At 34.9% G+C, this 22,448-nt stretch overlaps 1 protein-coding gene across 1 annotated transcript in view; it reads right to left on the bottom strand.

Annotated features, from left to right (window-relative positions):
- Positions 1-22,448, bottom strand: part of DMD (dystrophin) — a 1,828,382-nt gene that overhangs the window by 1,465,255 nt on the left and 340,679 nt on the right. The window contains 4 exon segments of the mRNA XM_078146592.1: positions 741-896; positions 2,903-3,016; positions 18,146-18,358; positions 19,026-19,171. Coding sequence (XP_078002718.1) covers positions 741-896; positions 2,903-3,016; positions 18,146-18,358; positions 19,026-19,171 — 629 coding nt within the window.

Below are 22,448 nucleotides of genomic sequence, written 5' to 3'. Positions count from 1 at the left end.
GTTAGAGGCCAGACGTGTTTCTGGCCCATCCCTGGTCATGCTAGGAGGCTACTGACTTGATCATCATCCTTGGCTTTGGTTTTACTAGTTGACCCCTCTCCTAATGCCTTTGAGCTTCTTGCTGATATTTTGGGCAACTATGGAGTGGAATAAATCTCAGTTTCTCATTTTATTCTTAATCAATGTTCAGTCTGGTGCAAATATCAGGTTTTCGCTGTATCACTTATCTGAACTGCCTGCCTCCCATTCAGGTAGCATTCTAGGCCAGAGTTAAATTTGAAATGTCTTAGTCATATTCAATAATAATTGCCCCAATATATTTTCATGTGTAACTTTGATTTTCTTATTCTTTTTACCTCTCTGCCATGCTCATTTTAATATAGGCTCTACCTATAGATACGCATTCAAAAAAGATTTAAATGAAAACATAGACTAAAAAATGAAGAACGTTTATTTTTCTATAAGTGACAGCTCATTTTGTGAAGCCAATCTATATTTCTGACATTCAACTTTTGAGCCTCAGTAAGACTAAATCATGCACTCTGTAACACCTGCTCTGGAGATATTTCTGTATTTGAAGTAAACTTTGTGTAATAGAAGATTAATTATTCTGAACTGGAAATGTCTGAGTACTCAAAAATGTCAGTGAAAAGTTGAAAGAGAGGAGCAGTTAAAAGGGAGACAAAGGAAAATGAGAATATTAACCAAATGAAATCGAGACACAATTATAGACCACCTACCTGCTCGCAAATATGGTCCCATTGAGCATTAAGTTCTTTTAATTCTGCTCGAACATTGGAAGCAAATTGTGGCTCTGCTTCATTCTTTATCTTCTCCCCAATTTCATTGACACTGATTAAACTTGGGTGGATTGTCTGGATGTCATTTACTAAAACCTAAAGAAAAGAAAGGTTTTTTTAATAGTACCATAAATGAAAAATGTATAGCACAATTTGAAAAAATGCACATAGGCAACATAGGTTAGAGGGAAGAATGCTACAACTTGGAGTTAGGAGGACTTAGGTTCAAATCTCACTTCTGACATGTATTAAGTGTTGTTGTTGAGTAGTCATGCCAAACTCTTTGTGACCCAGTGGATCATAGCACACCCATGCTGACCATGAAGTTTTCTTGGCAAAGATATCAGAGTGATTTGCTATTTCTTTCTCCAGTGTATTAAGGCAGACAGAGGTTACGTGACTTGCCCAGAGTCACATAGCTAGTAAGTGTCTGAAGCCAGATTTGAATTCAGGTGTTCCTGACTCCATGCCCAGCACTCTATTCACTGAGCTACTTAGCTGTCTCTATTATCTGTTCTACTTTGGGCAAATTACTTAAATTCTTTGAGCCTCATTCTTCTCATCTGTAATGCCTATAGCACCTACCTCAAAGGTATGTTCTGAGAATCAAATGGGATAATGTATGTAAAAGTGCTTTGTAAACTTTAAAACAGTATGTAATCAAATTTAAATTTAAGATATGTATATTAGAGTAACTAGTATTACAAAACTGACATGATTTCATTATCTTCCTGGTCTTGGAATTTAACTGAAAAATACTTTGATTATTAAAAAAGAAAAATATAAGATTTCTGTTATGAGAAAAAATACAAAATTAGTGATATGAGTTTACATTACTATTAGTATTTATACTAACACAAACTAACATAAATTCTGATCTGAGAGATAGTGAGATAGAGTATAAAGGTCCTTAGATTTAGTGTGAGAAAACCTGGGTCCAAGTTCAAGCTCTGATATTAACCATAGCTTAGATTCTGAGTCTCTTTTTCTTCATCTATAAAATGGAGGTGATGACACTTACACTATCCAACTACTTGAGGGAGTAAACCCTAATCACAATATCAGTGTGAGGTTTTACTCTTACTCTTATTTTGAAAAGATCTAGAATTCGAAACAAAAAGAATACTACAGCAAGTGTTTATATAGAAATAGAAAAGTGAATTGATACTTCACAAACTTTCCCCAGGTACTATTAGGCTTTTGCGAATATAAAAGAGACAACTAGAAAGCTGTGGTCACAGCCAGAAAGACCTGGGTTTTAAGTCCTGCTTTTGATTTACATTGTCCGTGTGATACTGGGTAAGTCGCTTAACCTCGTAGGGCTCTAGGCAATTTTTTCAGACTGTAAACTGAAGGAAAGCTGTGGACCTGTATTATTGGGGGGGATTTCTTTATCTGAGAATTGTCCATACTATGTTGCTATTTCTTACGTCCAACAGAAGCTGTCATGTTGATTCCCACTGGATTGCAGGCACAAAATATACAAGATTAACAAACACAAACACATACTTATATGTGTATATGCATAAATGTATGTATATATATATATATGTGTGTGTGTGTGTGTGTGTGTATGGAAAGGAGAGAGGAAGAGAGAGAGAGAGAGAGAGAGAGAGACAGAGAACAAGACAACAAACATGTTAGGAGATAGGACTGACTGATGATGATAGCCAGAATTTATATATTGCTTTAAGGTTTACAAAGTCCTTTACAAATATTATGTCATTTGTTTCTCATAACAACCCTGGGAACTAGGAGGAGCTTTATCAACCCCATTTTATGGATAAGGAAACTCAGGCAGACAAAAGTTAAGTTTCTTCTCTGGAGTGACAAAGCTAGTAATTGTCTGAGGCTAGATTTTGAACTCAGTTCTTCCTGACTCCAAGTTCAACACCTCATCCCCCACATCACCATAATTTATTATTATGATTCAACAAATGACTCATACTAGAGTTTTTTTACTCTTACCTAAAACTGAATTTTAAAGTAGTATATCATGAAAATTAGTCTAAGTAGAGCGAAGTTTGCATAGATGGTATAGACTTGGCTATTTCTCATTTTATACAACCAACTACTCCAGCATTTATATAAATATTTCTTACTGTGCACTGTTCCAGTTGTTTTTCCAAAGCTTCTGAATCCCCAAGAGCTGGCCATTCCTCCTTCAGGAAAACATCAACTTCTGCCATCCATTTCTTCAGGGTTTTTATGTCATTCTGTAATTAAGAGAAGCATTTTATGGTGTTATTCAAGCAACAACTACTTCTCATACTATTTATCACAGGGTTATATTTCTGCTCACTAGCACAGAAATTATTCTAAGAGCTGAAAGATGTCTACAACTAGTTCTTCTGGAGAAAATCCTCTTTATTTAGGTTATATTGTCATAGTATAGTGTTTAACATGGGAGTAAGAATTCTGTTATTGTTAAAAACAAAAAAAATGATTGTATAATGTAGTTTATGATGCTATTGTCAAGAATATTAAATCATTTTGCCCTTTAGAAAAAATTTAAGCTACAACATGTAGTGTTGCTAAGTGTGCCCTTACAGTACATCAACCCGATTATGAACAATAAACTCAATTCAATTGTGTCTTTATAGCTTCCTTTACCTGAACTTTCCATAAAATGTTTTCCAAATTTGATAGTGTCAATTTTCCCTCTGGCTTTAAACTCTCAAGGTAAGATTTCATCATCTTAAAAGAAAAAATGTACTATCTATATACCACTTTGCTGAGGAGCCAGGGGAGTAATGAACAGGTGAGAGATTGCATCCGGACTTGTTCCCTGTGGCCGCAGCGGACAGAAGAAGAGGAACTTTGACAAAGTTAGAGAGGAGCAGATTCCACACTGATGTAAGGGAAAATGTCCTATCAATTATGGGCTTTCAAAAAATGTAAGAGGATGCCTCAGGAGGTAGGTTCCAGCTTACTGGATTGTCAAGCAAAGGCTGAATGACCAATTGTCAAAGACGTGATAGAGGGAAATGTAGAAAAGATTGAAAAAGAGATCAGATACATTTGGATTAGACAGCCTGAGGTCCCTTCCAAACCTGAGATTCTGTGGTATTTTTTGTTAATTCACAAGAAACCTTTTATTATTCCACATATCACTATCTTTTTAGCTTTTGCTTCCTTTTTAGTCATTTTACAAACATGTTTTAACAGCTTTTACTGTGTGAAAGCACATATGATGGCGAAATGTTACCCTCTATTTCCGTGGTCTTTGAATTATGCAGATAACATTCGCCCGTCACTTTTGCCCTCTGATTTCGTCCTAAAAATTGTCTGGTAACTGCCCTAACCCTTATCAGTAAAGTTCCAGAGGGCTGATTTTGGTTAAACCTTAACTTCTCTGTCCATTTCAGCATATATTGATCTCTTGGCTATTTTTCCTGTGTTTTTTTTTCTTTAATTCATCTTCTTATATCTAGATACTATACCTTAAAGCAACCCAAGATTGTCTTATATTTCTTGGCTGCCATGTTACACTTTAAAAATATGAACAAAAATGAATGTTTTCATATACAAAATATGTCAGAATAAGATTACTGTAGAGAAATTCTGAATTTATTACATATGGCTCTTCACATATGTATATATTCAATTTTAATGTAATAGTAACAACATTGACTTGCTTTCCTGTGTCCACTTCTGAACTTCCATCTGCTTTCTTCCGAGTTTCAAAAAAACAATTTGTTGATATTTCCTCCTCCTCCTCCTTCTCCTCCTCCTCCTTCTTCTTCTTTATTATTATTCCTCAAATATATACCATCAGCTGCCTATCTCTAGTAGGAGCAATATTTGAATTTTTCTACCCATGAAAGCTGGAATAGATTTTCCTTAGAAGGTACTGAGACGACTTTAGATTATTGGTTGAAACAAGAGTCTATAGGTATAGAATGCTGACTCTGGGAGCCTGAATACAAAGCAGCCATACAGAGCTCCAGGGACTGTTTGGCTAGTGTATCATTCGTGGTCCATAACTCAGGCTAGGAAGCTTCATTCAGTTAAATCAACTTGAGACATCATCAATGCCTACATTTCTTGAATAATCTCCTGCTAAGGCTGAGTAAATCTTGCCTTTATTTTCTGTTGAATGACTTTTAAGTATCTCATTTTCCCCCCAATACTGAATCTAAAGTACCAGGAGCTGGCCTGAGTCAGGCTTAGCACAGAAGCTCCCTTCTTCCTAAATAAAATCCCTGCTTATAGCTCATACAGTAGTATGTTAATATTTTGCCCTAAAGGCTAGTGCATTTGCCATATAAATTATGAGTTTTAAGGAAATTAAGTTGTGGTTTTATAAAACAACTGAAATCTTTTGTTATTCCAGAAGACATCCACAAGTTAAATAAACTTAAATAGGAATGAGGGTCTAGTAATAAATAACTATAAATATTTTAAACTTGACTTTGGATTTTATTGTTTGCAGGAATTAGAATGGCGTTCACTGGTTAAAGAAAGCTATGAGTACCAAAATTTAACTTCTTTTTAATAGTCCAATTAGCAATCTTTAAAGCAACTAAATTCTATTCTATAGTGTGACAATAAAGTTGAATTTACTATTCAAATATAACCCTTCTAAGATAAAGCTGGACACAGATGACTTCAGTGAGTTTTTTACTTAGCAAGTTCAAAATAAAACAATACTGATCATGAGTATAACAAAATGCAAACAAAAGATTTGTAGTTTTCCCTAGACTCTCAACGGATCTTAATTTAAGAGAGTAGAAGAAAGACTAAATTTTATACATGCTCTTAAATGGGCATGAGTACCCACTTACTAGTTTTCAAGGTAACCTATTTATCCTTAAAAACAATGTCTAACATTAGGATAGAAGAATGCAATTACAACAATAATAATTTATATTATACAATCAGTTATGGTTTATAAATTGTGCATATATTATATCAAATTTGTACTGTCCTTATTTTTTCAAAATCTTATAATTTTAATTAATGTTTCCCTTTCCACTTACCATAACATGTGTTAACTTTTATTCACTTCGGTTTATAGCCATTTCACTTCTAGGAATTGCTTTCCTGGATCAGAATAATGGATCTTAAACATAAAAAAGGCAGCACGATACAGATGAATGCACATTGGATTTGGAGCCAAAGACTGGATGCAGATCCTGGCTCTGCTGTTGATTCTAAGGATGCTGCCACCTTAATATTCTTGATGCCATGAATATATCTTTAATTTTCAGAATTGTAGAACTAGAAGGGACATTGGAGCATTACTCAAAGTACTCTGATAGTGACTATCAAAAAATCAAAAAAGGAATGGGAAAAAAATATGGAGAATACTAAATATCATAGTAATGTCATGATCTAATTGCTTCTTCATTTTATTGTCCATTTTCATGAATGAGTTAAAACATATTTGTTGCCTTGTTTTGATTTTATTTGTGGAAAAAATAGAATATTTGAATCTAAATCTTCTTTAATAAAGAATGGTCATTCCTATTTAAAGATAGAAACCAGCCTAGACAAAAACCTAACCTCATTTAATGTGAGAAGACATTAAGCTGCATCTCAATTAAATCAATCAGAAGCATAAACTAAATGTGAACAAGGAGTAGAAATCAACTAAGAAAAAAATCAACTAGGCAAAACAAGAAATTTTTTCTTCTAACTTGAGGGACTTACTTGGTCAATCTCTATTGTTCCCCTACTTAAAAAAAACAAAAAGACTAGTGCAAAATCCAAGAGATTTTAGTGTCTGCTGGTGAAGAAGCAGGGATATCTTCCCTAATGGGATTATGTGGGGAAAGCTTTTGCCTAGTCTGTCACCCTTTCACTGGAGGAGAATTTTGTGAACATATGAGGACCAAAAGATTTGAACTTCTCATTAGCATTTCAGCAATGTCCTCTACAACATCAGTGGCTGGCTGACTACAGAGTCTGCTTTAGAAACTCAAAATAACTCTCAAATTGATGAACAAAGGGAGATAAATATTTTTCTAGGAGTTGTTATTTACGTTTATGCAATATATGCTGTCTAAGTTTGACTCCACTTTCCCCTGAACTATGTATCTACTTGTGGGAGAGTGTGTCACAGACACTGTGGGGAGATATTTCATAACAACTATACTACCATAGTGAATATCTAGTTCTAAAAGCTAATTCAGAAAAAAACAAGTTCCAGGAGCCCAGATGATGAGTAAGCAGTAAATTATCGTAACTCTCCTATATTCACCTCCAAATAACCAAAAAATAGTGCCTCAAAAAAAATCTTAGAACAGCAAAACCAGGAAAAAGACATGGTAAAACAATCTTTTAGCCCAAAAGACTTGAAAGATTAGCAAGACAGGTCTGTCTCACTTGAGTAAAAGGGGAATACAGTCCAGGACAGGAAGTATCCCAGGAGCTGGCAGTAAGCTCCACCTCAGCAAACCAGTGGGAGATCCTGAGCCCCAGTGGAGCAGGTAAACACCAACACCAGCATCACCCACACATGCCCCAGCATAGACAGAGGAACCTGCAGACTCCAGCTCTAAGAAGTGCTTCAGCATAGCCCTGGGCAAAAAGGTGGGTACCCAAGCAAACAGCAGCTACCAGTTACAGCCCCTGCTACATTCTTCACAGTAGCCTGGGCAAACAGGCAGCCTCCTGTAACCAGATGGCTTCAGTGTAGCCATGGAGAAATGCAGAAAACATCCCACTGGTCTTAGCACATCCCAGACACCAGCACGAGGACCCCAGCTCAGTAACAGGTAAGCTAACAGACCACTATGGACTCCAGCAGTTCCAGCTACCCCCACCCCATGCTCTAAGCACAGCACCAAATAAACAGTGAGGACCTTCAGTCCCTGGCACAAGAAACCTGAGACAGTGCCCCTTCTACCTTAGGAGCAGAGCTCAAATTTAAAAGAAAGGGAAAAGGCCAAAAAAGACGAGCAAAAATAAAATAATAATCTGACCATAGAAAGATATTATGATGGCAGGGAAGACTAAGAAACAAACTCAGAAGAGGACAACAATGTCAAAATATCTACGGGCAAAACCTCAAAGAAAATGGGAAGTGGCCTTAAGCCAGAAAGCTCATGGAAGAGCTCAAAAAAGGAGCTTAAAAATCACATGAGAGGTAGAAGACAAATTGGCAAAAGAAATAAGAGTGATGCAAGAGAATCATGAAAAAAGAATCAACAGATTGGAAAAAAGAAAACAACTGCTTAAAAATTAAAACTGGCCAAATAGAAAAGGAGATACAAAAATCCACTGAAGGAAACAACTCCTTAAAAAGCACAATTGGCCAAATAGAAAAGAAAGTAAAGAATTGAGGAAAACAACTCCTAAAAAGTTAAAATTGGGCAAGCAGAAGCTGATGACTATATGAAAAAATCAAGAATCAATCAAACAAATTCAAAAGAATAAAAAAAAATAGAAGAAAATGCAAAATACCTCATTGGAAAGACAACTGACCAGGAAAATAGATGCAGGTGAGACAGTCAGAATCATTGGGCTACCTGAAAGCCATAATCAAAAGGAAGACCTAGATAGTATCTTTTAAGAAATTACCAGCTAGGTGGTGCAGTGGATAGAGCACTGGCCCTGGAGTTGGGAGGACCTGAGTTCAAATCTGGCCTCAGCCCAAACACTTGACACTTATTAGCTGTGTGACCCTGGGCAAGTCACTTAACCCCAACTGCCTAAAAAAAAAATTACTTAAGATAACTGCCCTGATATCCAGAAACGAGAGGGCAAAATAGGCATTGAAAGAATCCACTGATCACCTCATAAAAGAGATCTCAAAATAAAAACTCTAAAGAACATTTTAGACAAATTTCAGAATTCTCAGGTCAAGCAAAAAAAATAGTACAAGTAGCCAGAAAGAAACATTTCAAATACTGGGGAACCACAATAGGAATTACACAGGACTTAGCAGCTACAGCATTAAAAGATGGAGGTCATGGAACACGATTCTGGAAGGCAAAGGACCTAGAACTATAACCACAAATCACCTACATGGTGAAATTAAGCATAGTACTCCAAGAAGAAAAAAAAGGTCATTCAATGAAATAGAAGAATTTCAAGCTTTCATAAGGAAAAGAACAGAATAAACAAAAAAAAATGATCTCCAATATCAGCACCCAAGAGAAACCTAAAATAGTAAAAAGGGAAAAGAAAACATAAGGGATTCGATGGAGCTGAGTTGTTTATATCCCTACATGGGAAGATGATAAAATTGTACCACTAAGGGTATAGCTAGATGGAGTATACAAAACAGAGGATATGGGTGTAAGGTAAATTTGAAAGAATGACATAAAAATAATTAAGGGATGAGAAAGAGGAGTACACTGGATACAGAAGGAAGGGAGAGGTAGAATGAAATAAATTATTTCACATGAAGAGGCACAAAAAACCTATTACAGTGGAGGGAAAGATGAGAGGGTGGGTAATGGGCATTATTTGAACTTTACTCTCATCAGTATTGGCTCAAAGAGGGAACAATATACATAATCAGTTGAATATAGAAATCTCTTACCCAATAGAAAAGTAGGAGGGAAAGAGATTAAGTAAAGGTGGTGGTGGTGGTGGTGGTGGTGGTGGTGGTGGAAATGACAGAAGAGAGGACTGGAGAGGTGGTAGACAGAAGGAAAACACTGGTGAGGAGGAAAAGGGTGAAAGGAGAGAAAGGACAAACAGGAAGAAATATAGGATGGAGGTAAATACGTTAGTAATTATAACTGTGAATGTCAATGGGATGAACATTCCCATAAGATGAAAGTGGATAGCAATGGACCACAGTTTCTACAATATGGATCAGAATTCTACAATATGTTGTTCATGTGAAACACAGAGACATACACACACAAGTAATAGTAAGGGCCTGGAAAAGAATCTATTATGCTTCAGCTGAAGTAAAAAACAAACAAACAAAAAAACAGGGGTAGCAATTGTGATCTTAGTCAAAGTAAAGGCAAAAATAGACATAATTAAAACAGCTAAGGAAGGAAAGTATATCTTGCTAAAAGGTACCATAGACAATGAAGTAATATCAATATTAAATATATATGCACAAAGTGGTATAACATTCAAATTCTTAAAGGATGTGGGAAGAGATGAGGCAGGCACCACAACCACCAACAGGCTACAGAAAAAATCCAGGCATAAGGTGATAAGGGCCTTCATTAGAGTGGTGGAAATGTCAGAAGATACAAGGCGGCATGTTCAAAAGATATTGTAAAGATGAGACAGGCAGGGCTTTGTAACAGCTTAGAGATGGGAAGTGAGAGATGTGAGGAATCCAGGATGAGTCCTAGGTTGTGAGCATGAAGAGTCCCTCAGGGAGGATGGTCTTTCCCTCTAAAGTAATAGGAAAGGTAGGTGTGGGGAAGGTTTTTGGAGAAAAGATAATGAGTACTGTTTTGGATATATTGAATTTAACATGTCTACTGGGCATCTAGTTCAGTATATCTGAAAGGCAATGGAAGTGGTAAGATTGGAGGTCAGTAGAGGGGTTGAGATAGAGGAATAAAACAGAATCATCAGCATAGAGATGGTAATTAAACCCATAGTAGTACAGAGTGGTATAGAAAGAGAACACAAGAGAGCCCTGAAGGATACCTACAGTTGAAAGGTATGATCTGGAAGACAATGAAGTAAAGCAAAGAGAAGGAGAGGTCAGAGAGGTAGGAACCAGGAGAGAATGGTGTTCCAAAAACATAGGGGAAAAAAAAAGAGAGAGTATTAAGGAGACAGTCATCGACATCCTCAAAGGCTGAAGAGAGGTCAAGGAGAATGAGGATTGAGAAAAGGCCTTTGGATTTGCCAACTAAGAGATGATTAGTAACTTTGGAGAGAGCAGTTTCAATGGATTGATAAGCAAGACAGATTGCAAGAGGTTTAGAAGGGAATGAGAGGAAAGTCTGATGTCTGACTGGCATGCGATTAGAGGATGAATCACATTGTACCCACCTTTAAGTGTAACCTTTCAAGCTTAGATCCCTGAGAGGTGATATAGCAGTAGTGCCCTGGGGACCCTGACTATCAATGTAATTAGACTTTGGAATTTTAAGTGCAGAGAATGTATTTGTTGTTATTGTTGAGTCATTTCAGTCATGTACTACTCTATTTGGGTTTTCTTGTCAGAGATATTGGAATGGTTTGCCATTTTACAGATGAGGAACTGGGGCAAACAAGGGTAAGTGATTTACCCAAAGTTACACAACTAGCAAGTGCCAGAGGACCTCCCATCTTTAAGCTGTTCCCAAGGCCTATCAGTCTCATCTTTGCAACAGCTTTTGAATATGCTGCCTTGTCTCTTCTGACATTTCCACCACTCTAATGACTATGTTAGTATTTGAACTCAAGAAAATGAGTCCTCCTGACTCCAGACCCAGTGCTCTATCCATTGTTCCACCTAGCAATCTTTCTGTTTCTTCACAACATTGACTAGACTATGGTCACACAGCTAGTAAGTGTCCGAAGCAAGATTCAAACTTTGACCTTCTTGACTCCAGGTCTCCTGCTCTACAAAAAAGTAGGTAATGTCCACACACACCCTTTTAAAATCAGTTCCTTGTGTAAAACAAGGGAGTTGGACTTAATAGTCTCTAAGGGCTCCTTCATGTCTAAGTCTCTGATACCAAATAAAGGTGCTATAATACAGTAAATGCTAAGAAGTGGGGATACAAAGGCACATAATAGCATCATTTGGTGAAAGACCTCTGGATTTATTGTCAGAGAACAAGACTGGAAACCTGACAGTTTTACTTGCTTATCTGATCTTGGAAAGGCCATTCAGTTTTCAGAATTTTAATGTATTTATCTAGTAACTAGTATGGTGAGGGGATGATGATGATGATGGTGATGACAATGACAATGATGGTTGTTGTGATGGTGATAATGATGACAGCCAATTTTTATATAGTGTCTTAAAGTTTGCAAAGCATTTTCTATTATATATGTATGTTGATTCATTTGATTTTCACAACTATCCTGTAAGACAGATGTTATTATTATCACCATTTTACAAATGAGGACACTAAGACACAGAGAGGCTAAGTGACCTGACCATAGTCACACAGCTAGTAAGTGTAGGAGGAAGGATTCAAATTCAGGTCTTCTTGACTCCAGGTCCCACGTTGTATAGAGAACTAGGTAATAACCAAAGTCCCTTCTAGCACTAAATCCTAAAATCTTATAGTGAGAGCTAGGCAGACAAAGAAAGGAGCTTGACAGTCCCTGATTTCAAGGACTTCATTATGTATAATGAACATGAAGGTAGAAGTGTATATTTTAAGGAGAAAACAAGTGACCAAAGGATGAAATCTTGCCTAACAGTTCTGTGTGGAAAGGGAGAAGGAAATGTTGCCAGGTATAAGTTATTCTTTGGTTAAGGGATCTTGCAATGCTGATCTGGGATCTTTATTTGGATGTCAATTCTGTTTTAACTACCATAGAAAGCCACTTCCCTTTCCTACTGCATCACCTTTGATCCTATAGAATGCAATTCTATTCAAATCAGTACAACAAAATTAAGCATCTACCACATGCAAAGCACTGTACTAGAATGTACATATTAACTCTAGATTTTGGTTCTCTAATTGCAAAGCCAAGGAGAACTGCCTCAATTTGTTATAATCTAGGAAGGATTTTTTTTAGCCTTAAATATATGTAAGGTGGCATGAAGCTTTGAATTTAATTTATGTATTTTCTTTGATTAACTTAAAGAAATATTTCATTAAAGGGGGAAGGATCAATTATTTCCAGGATAATTATTTTTTACAATAGGCTATTAGTATTCACTTTCATTTCCAGAAGTACATGTACACTTAAATTATAATCAGATTTCAGCTGTCATTTCTACAAGGACCTCTAAATTTAAATTCTTATACAAACATTTAATTATCTAAAGAAATCAAATTAATTTTGAACCTTTTCTTCATGAAGATTATAACCTCAATAAAAACCACACAAAATGATTCACAATGTTTTGTAAATATTAAGGGTTGGCTGTAACTACAATGATTCCTACCTAAAATACTTTCACAAATAATGATTTTGGTAAATGAGCTATGAAAACCTCATTATTATAATCACATATTTATATGATGTGAGATCATTACTGTAATTTCTATAAAATATTGTCATGAAATAGAATAACAAAACTATGCTACCCCATTTATGCATGGTCATTTTCAAAAGACATTTTATAATTTTGCCACAAGAATTAGTTATTTTGCCTTCATCAATATAGTGCTTCTAACACCTACACATACATACCTGTATGCATATACACATAAATATGTACACATACATACACATACATATCTATATATAGACATACATCTATATGCATATATATACATACACATACATACACACACACACACACACATATATAATTAGTGGGGGTACTACCTCCAAGGACAAATAGTGCAAAACATTGTTTATATGTATATAAACATACACACACATATAAATGTATATATACACATACATGTGTGAGTATATATATATACATATATATACATATACATACAGAAATACACATGCATATATACAAAAACACATGCATATGCACACACACATATATCAATGTTGGCTTTCACTTTGGTTGTCACCTTCAGGTGATAAACATCACTCAGGTTAGTAGTGATCAGACAACATGGTCTATCACCTGCATGACTATGCCTATATTTTGAGCTTGTGTAGCTTCTCAGGGAACAACGGAGCCTGTGCTAGCTATTAAGGGCCATTTTTCCCTTAGATGAGGCCCTGAAGACTTTTCCAGGTCAACTCAGCTGCTAGTACCACTCCTAGTAAGGTTACCCTCTATCTACTATGTTTTTATTGTATACAAATTCATTTGTGGTATTTTTTCCATTACAATATAAGCATCTTGAGGCAGATATAGGTTTTATTTTATCTTTTTATCCTCACCACTTAGCACAATGCCTGGAAAATAGTAAATTTTGCATAGGTGTTTGTTGATTGGTTCTTGATTTTTGTGAGACATGCCCACTTATACATCAAACTCCTCCTGCACCCATGGTGAGGGATCTGAACTCCATCCACTATTGTAACTACCTACTTACTTTTCTGGGGATGCAATGCTTAAGAGTGAAAAAATCCTATTCTATTCCCCAAGGGCTGTAGCCCCAGGCAGTCAAAATTCATATTTTTTTTGATTATTTATTGATCTTCACTGGTATATTAATTTATTTTGGTATAAAGGAAGAAGAGTTGTTAGCAACCAAAATATTGACTGGATAATGTGCTATTTTGTTTGGCATGGAAGAAGAGAAGCTATGTGTTTGAATAAACTGGAGATATTTCTAGCCTCCAATAGGAGCTGAGGTAAAGAGGGATAGGAAAAGTCCCTTAATCAACATAGGATGAAATAGTCAAATAAATAATCATTAACCCCTAGAGTAGTAAGAAGTCACTGAAAAAATATATGTGTATATGATATATATTTTATATATTTGATGCATTTAATCCCTTTAACTATGTATTTCATACCATATCTATTCTTCATCTCACGTGACTTTTGTTCATATGTCCCATAAAACCTTCAGAGGGTTCTTAATTAATATGTTGAGGATCATCCTCTAGTTCTCTTTACCAATGGGTTGTCTGTTTGTAATAAATAATACATCATATATGTGTGATGTCATTATACCAGGAACCACTTTTATACATTATTTATACATGTGTATAGTTTACATTTGTGGACACTGGTGGGCACATTATAGCTGGGACTTAGTCCAAACTTCTTTTCTGAGTTCCCATCCTCTATAATTCAGGAGCTTTCCTTATAGAAGCTTCTACTTTTACTTATATGCAGGAACTCATATAATGTTCGATAGGTATAACTAATTAGCCATATGTAAGACATCTTTGAAGAATTAAAGTTGCAAGTCATGCCAAAGCCAATGGAGTCACACATGCTGGCTAAAACTCATTACTAACAAAGAATTGTACAAAAGAAGTACCATTACGGATGTCATCAGAGAAACATAGCTGAAAGACAAAGTGATCTGATCGTGGAGTGAGAGGGAGATTATCAACAAAAGTCACACAGGATGTTAAATCTAGATTGTTGGCAGTAACTATTGTATCAATGACCTCAAGGATTCATCAAAGTATTGACTATGTGAAAAATAAGCTCAAATATTTCCTTAAATACCTTACTATGGAGAAAAATAATGTTAATTATTTGAAGTATTTTAGAATGCTTAAATATTTTTTTTTGCTTATAAGAAACAGGTTTTTTCTTTCCCCTATAGTTAAACAACAGCCATTAAAATTTTCCTGATAGAAGCAAGTCAATAATTAACTCTTCCATACAAGTGGGGATAGATAGAATCCTTCAGTGTTCAGAAAGAGAAAAGGAAAACATGAAATAGAATATGCTCCTTGTTCCTTACCCAATAACTTTTCATTGGATGAAAAAAAGCCAAAGACAGAGGAGATACTGTTTTGTTATTTTCTTTTGACCTTGTGATTTTTAAGTTCAGTTTAAATCAGGCCAAGAGTTAAGTATAGTTTAATTAATAGAACCCTAGATGTCTCAAAGTGATGAGATGAGACTTTAACTCCTGTCTTAAGGAACTTACTAGTAATGTGTCCACACACAAATCACTTAGCCATTTGACCAGACAAGTCACTTTTCAGAACTTCAAATTCTTCTTTAAAATGGGAGGTTGTTGTGAGTAAAGTTTCTTACTTTACTTTTTGCACTATGCAAATGTGAGATGTTAACAGAGAGATCATGACATTTTTATATTTACACCTTTACCAGACAGAAAAATCCATTTGCTGAAATCATATAGCTATTGTTAGTGCTTGTGATTAAAAGCAAATCTTAACTTAAACAATAATATTAGCAGCAACAATAACCAAAAAAAACCAGTAAGATGAATGTGGAAATATTGGGTAAAGGATATATATATAGAAGACTGTCTAGACAACAGAATCAATAACTCTGAATCAACAAGGAAACCTGTTTAGTGTATAGGAAGGTAATATGTCCTGCTCTGAGCATAGAGCTGTTTGTTTCAATAACAATAAAAACAGCAATAATAATAGCTAACATTCAAATAGTAGTTTGAAGCTTTCAAAGTATTACAGATAGATATATGTATACACACATATTTAATTTATTTCTTAGCTCTTCACAGGGTTCTTATAACTCTGTGAAATAGATATTACTGTCATCCTTTTTTAAAAGAAATTTAAAGTTCATTTACTTTCCCAGAATTATGGAACTAATAAGCATCTGCGACACAAATTTGAACTAGGCCTTCCTAACTCTGAGTCCAATCTGTAATTCCTAGCCATGTTTAGGCAATTATGTCTGTTCTATGTTATTTTAAATTTTCATTTACATTATTAGGAGTTATGGAAGGTTCAATGTCACATTTTGGTAATAAAGAACTTAGTTTAGAAAATAGAACACATTGTCCTTAATTGACCATACTAGCTTGAGATGTTAGGCCATAGATCTTACTAAATAACAACAACAACAATAAAAATTAGAAAGCCATCCCTCAAACTGAATCTATAGGAATTCAGAAAAGGTTCATAAAAGGATATGTCTGGAAGAAAATACAGTGATATGATGACACATTTATGAAAACATTCTCTACTATTAAAACAAAGATTTAGCTAAAGGGTCATTTTTAGGAAATTACTAGCCTGGGCCCTTACCTCCCACAGATACCAAAAGCCAGTTTTTCCAAGAATAGTAATCCTTGTCTTTAATCATTATTCAATATAGCCTCTAATAACTGTAAGAAGTAACAAAACTGACATTTTCAGAGGAGTCTTGGAAGACCTCTATGAATTGATACAGAATGAATAAATCTAGTAGAATAATTTATAGAATAACAATAATATTATGAAGAAAAACAACTTTCAAAGCCTTGAGAAGCCATGATTCTATGGGACCAAAGATGAAGCAGGCTACTTATTTCATGTCTGAGAAATGATGAATTTGAAATGAAGAATGAAATATATATCTTTGGACATGGCCAATGTGGAATTAGTTTTCCTGGTCTATGTATATTTATTTTGTGTGTGTGTGTGTGTGTGTGTGTGTGTGTGTGTGTGTAATACACACACATATACATACTTCTTCCTTTTTTTTGTTTAATTGGCAAGATGAGGAAGGAGGAATAGAGGAGAGGGAATAGAAATTACAGAATAATGATTTGTAAAAATAAAAGTATTTTTTTTTAAATTGACTAATTCCATACATCAAGGTTGAGCAGCTATATAGAAGACAGTTAGGTGTTTTATAGAGAGAAGAAGATGTGCTGGGAGAAATATATCTAATTGGTTTCCCATTTCTGATGTCACAGGTAAGAAGGTACTAATCTTCATTGAGAAGGTTTCATGAGAAACAAATTTCTATCATGGAAGATTCCCAACAAATGCAAAAATAGGGAAAGAATGCCATATATAAAAAAGAGAATAGTTCTAGAACAAATATTCTGTTGATAGAAAGGGTTAAACCTAGAACACTATCATTTTTAGCCACAGTAACAGGTATTGAATAAAAAGGGTTAAACCTAGAACACTATCATTTTTAGCCACAGTAACAGGTATTGAATAAAAGCAGAATCAATGCCTTGCCAAAGTAGGAAGGTGACTCCATGTTTATGCTAGCAGAATATAAGCCCCTACATGTTGGACCAGATTTGGAACACCTTGAATATGGATGGACCCAGCAACAGATTGTGTCTATTGTCTGAGGAACAGACTATATTTAAGTAAGCTGGCCAAGTGGAAGCTTTTAAAGGCACCAGAATTAAATGGGCAAGGTTTGGATGACATTCTTGTTGGCTATGAACTTTGTGTTGATATCAAGAGATAAAAGCTCAAATAGTATACATAAAAATCCAAAATAAAATTGCCTGATATAACAATATCAGCAAACAATGGAATAATTCATGTTGTAGATAGTTTCATTTAAAGAACTTATATAAACAAAGATCATGTGTATTTAAATGTCAACTTTCCATAAGAAAAGCAATATCTATATTCTACAAAACACAAGGATAAAAATTATATGATTTTTAAAGACATCAAAGTTACTTGGCTAAATTAAAAAATAAAACTTAGTGAAGATGACATTGATAAGAGTACCATTTGGTGTTCAAGGAAAATACTAAGTAGGAGCCAAATCACTGTTTTTAATGAGAAGTTGGCATTGAAATATGTTTAATTAGCTTCACTCTTGAGAAGGAATTTTATATTTTAGAACTAGTTTTGAAGAACTTTGGAGGTCATGTGCCCATCTGACTAGATCTAGCAGTGGAGAGTAGAGTAAAAAAGGGTAGGGAGAAAGGAAAAAGTATATAGGGAGAAAAATCTCTGATAACCTGGAATTGTTGTAGTTTAGTCATCTGTTCTTCTAGCTTTTGGCAGTATTCTGCCAGCTGAGATGATAACTTCTTCCAACGGGTCTGTGTGCCTTCAAGTTCTAAGTGATATTTTTTCTTAATTTCTGGTGGGGCTTTCTTTGACATCTCTTCCACTGTTGTGCTGAGCAGATTCAGACTTGGCTGTTGTTCCTGAAGAGAACTTTGCAAAGCCTGTGATGGAGAAATCAATGACATATTTACAACAAAATGTACAGTCTCACTTAACAAAGTCACATTTTAAAATGATGCCTAAGTATGAGTAAATTACATGAACTTTCAGTTACAAAATTATTGCTTTAAACAGTAATTTAATTTTTGTGTTTTTCATTTATCCTTTTTACGTATAATAGAAACACAAGGGAAGGAGGCAGGGAAGATGAATGGAAAGAAGGAAAAAAAGGAAGAAAGGAAGGAAGGAATTAAAGACAGAAGGAACAAAGGAAGAAAGCAAAGAAGGAAGGAAAGAAAGGCGATAAGGAAGGGACAAAGAGAAAGAAGGATTGATAAAAAGGAGTAAGAAAGCTCTACATTTTACAGGTGGAATTCCTTTTTCTCTTCTCTAGAAATGTGAAAAGAATCACAACAGAATTTTTAAAAATCTAATTGAATATTTCTCTGAAAATGCTTGATCTTTATTCACTGAAGATAATTTCAAGAACAGCTTTTATTTCTTATCTAGAAAGAGTTTAAGACTATAGTTTCAAGGGATAAATACAATCTATAGTATGTTGCATTATTATTTAGTCACCATTGGTAAATTGTCACCCAGAATTGCTTTGTCTCATTTAATAGAATGTTGCTACAATTTGTTATTTGCAGGCAGCAAATAGATACATACCTTTAACTCCCTGAGTCTCTGCTCCATGATATCACATTCAGTGACAGTTACCTGAGGTATAGACAGTTTGGTTTCTGACTGCTGGATACACGTAAGAATAGTATTCATCATTTCCAGATAATGTGTAGGAGGTAAACTGTCCAAAGCTTCATCCAAAGGGGGAAAAATGAGAAAAAATTAAAAGTCTTCAAAGTCGTTATTATGTTCTCCAAAGTTGTCAGTGAAAATAAAAACTACTGTTTCAAAAAATTATGAGATAGAAGAGACTGGAAAATATTTAATTTTTTTTCTCACCACTTGAACATATTTCATTTGCTTTTACTTGTGATTTTGCCTTTATATTAAATCTAAATATATTTACACATATAGGCAAGAGTATTACAGGATTGACAGGTGTGAATAGGATATGACATACATAACTGGAGGGAATGTCCACATTGATGAGATCATAGATCCACTGGCATATTGGAGGGAGCTGGTTTTAACATTGTCTTAATAGTACATGAAGTATCCCAACTAAAATATGCAACCAATATAAAAACATCAATTTGTGAAGACAACAGGTTGTCTCAGCAAGACTGTTGTCTTATTTTCTAACATTCCCTCCTTTCAGTGATAAAATTTAATTTTTACTCCCTTTGTTGGAGGGGAATAATCATTTTTATAGCCAATGTTAATGTGCTTAAACTATCTATTGAAGGCAATTTTCATTTTAGTACATCTGTTAAAATCATATAATGTTAATGTAATAGAGAATTTAAGTTAGATTTTATTGGATTATACCCATTAAAATGACATTGCAGATGTCTTAAATAGATAACATCTGCTAGAGACATAAGCAATTCATTTGCTCAGTTGCTCACTTCTGCCCTTCACAATTGGTCTTATTTCAGAAATGAAGAAAGAAAAGACAGCTGAAAAAGATGCAGGGTAACTTTTGTGGTTCTACAAAAGTGAGAAAGTATGGATTACTAACATGCCTCCTCAAAGGTATATAACTATAAACATATGTGTATATACATATATACATACACAAACACATATCTTGGCATAAAGCATGCCCCTCATACTAGAGACGAAAGGAACTGAGGTAGAGACTGGGTATTAATAATAATAATAATAACAAAGGCAATAGTTTATATTTCTATGATATTTTACTGCTTTTTTTTTCTTATAGCAATACTATGAGGTAGATAGTATGAATGTTACTATCTCCATTTTGTAATGATGAAACTGGATAAGAGGGTGGTGACTTGTCCATGGTCATACAGCCAGCATCTTTGATTCCAAATCTAATGTTCTTTTGTTCTTTCCCTTACAATATGTATCAAAAGCCTTAGGTCCATAGACTGCAATAATCAGAAACATTCAGGAATAATCAGTATTGAGATTCTAATCTACAATTCACATTTTTTTTGCCCCAAAACCCTTGCCAATATGACAAGTACAATAAGAATATACATCTGTTAATCTCCATACACACATACATGTTATATATAAAATGTTTTTTCTTTTTTTCCCAATTGCATGCCAAGACAATTTTTAGAATTCATTTTTAATAGACTGTGTTCCAAATTTTTCTTCCTCCTTCCTTCCCCTCCCTTCTTCCTAAAATGATAGGCAATTTGATATAGATTATACATGTGCTACAATATAAAACAGATTTCAATATCAATCACAGTTGTGAAAGAAGAAACAGATCAAAAGGGAGGAAAAAACACAAAAAAGAATAAAGTAAGTGAAAAAGGTATGCTTCTATCTGCATTCAGAATCCATCAGTTCTTTATTTGGATGTGGATAGCATTTTGCTTTGTGAGTCCTTTGTACTTGGCTTTGATCACTGTGTTGCTGAGAGGAGATGAGTCATTCATAATTGATCATTGTTGAGGGTTGATCTTAAGAGTCTGATAAGGGTTTAAGATCCAAGGCAGAGTTTGACCTCTGCCCAGGCTTTTACCCGAAAGGGCTCAGTGATTAAGTGGTAGGGCTCTCCAATCCTTTCCTGATTAGGAGGTCCCTGAGACATCCCTTCTCACTCTTTGAACCTTAGATTTACACATTCACTCCTCTATGCAGGTGGTGCCAAGGCACCTGGGAAAACCTTGGAATTTACAACCCAAATAGGAACCCTGATAATGAGGAAATGTATGTTGTCACGTCCTCAGCAGATGTTTTAGGGATTATCTCACGGGGAGGACTCTTTGAAGTTAGGCTAGATTTTCTCTATATATCCTGTACCCTCAGATGAATAAAATTAGTCAGTAATGCTGCTCTGCCTGGCCCATGTCTCAAGTTATTTCACACCTCTCCGTTTGGTATACAATCTGGTTGCAGGCAACAGATCATCACACAATATTGCTGATACTGTGTACAATGTTTTCCTGCTCATTTTACTTTGTATCACTTCATACAAATCCTTCCAGATTTTTCTGAAATCTGCCTGTTCGTCCTTTCTTATTGCAAATAACATTCCATTATATTCATATACCACAGCTTATTCAGCCATCCCCCAATTGATGGGCATCCACTCAATTTCCAATTCTTTGCCACCACAAAAAGAGCTGCTATAATTTTTTTTTTGTAAAGGTGGCTCCCCCTTTTTTAATGACCTCTTTGGGAAACAGACCTAGCAGTGGTATCATTGGATCAAAGGGTATGCATAGTTTTACAGCCCTTTGGGAATAGTTCCAAATTGCTCTCCAGAATTGTTGGATCAGTTCATAACTCCACCAACAATGCATTAATGTCCCAATTTTCCCATAGCCTCTCCAATATTTACCATTTTCCTTTTCATATTAGCTAATCTAATAGGTGTGAGGTGGTACTTCAAAGTTGTTTTTATTTGCATTTCTCTAAGTGATTTAGAGCACTTTTTCATATGACTAGAAAGAACTTTGATTTCTTCATCTGAAAACTGCCTGTTCATATAATTGCCCATTTATCAGTTGGGGAATGGATAATATTCTTATAAATTTGACTCAGTTCTTTATATATTTGAGAAATAAGGGATTTATCTGAGATATTGCTATAAAGATTATTTTCCAGCTTCCTGCTTTCCTTCTAATTTTGGTTGCATTGGTTTTGTTTGTGAAAAAGTTTTTAAATTTAATATAGTCAAAATAATCTATTTTACATCTCTTATGCTTGATCTGTCTTGTTGTCTGTCTTTTATTTGGTAACAAATTCTTCCCTCCTCCATAAATCAATCAATCTATCTATCTATCTATCTATCTATCTATCTATCTATCTATCTATCTATCCTATTCCTTGTTCTTCTAATTTGCTTATAGTGTCACCCTTTATGTCTAAATCATGCACTCATTTTGACCTTATCTTGGTATATGGTGTGAGATGTTGGTCTATGCCTACTTTGTATATTTTTTTTCCAGTGTTCCTAGCAGTTTTCATCAAACAGTGAATTCT

The sequence above is a fragment of the Phascolarctos cinereus genome, unplaced genomic scaffold (assembly GCF_003287225.1).
Source record: "Phascolarctos cinereus isolate Bilbo 61053 unplaced genomic scaffold, phaCin_HiC Scaffold_726;HRSCAF=1367, whole genome shotgun sequence".
Classification (NCBI taxonomy): Eukaryota; Metazoa; Chordata; class Mammalia; order Diprotodontia; family Phascolarctidae; genus Phascolarctos; species Phascolarctos cinereus.
Note: the sequence above shows the minus strand (reverse complement) of the source record. Positions and strands in the feature narration are given on the sequence as shown.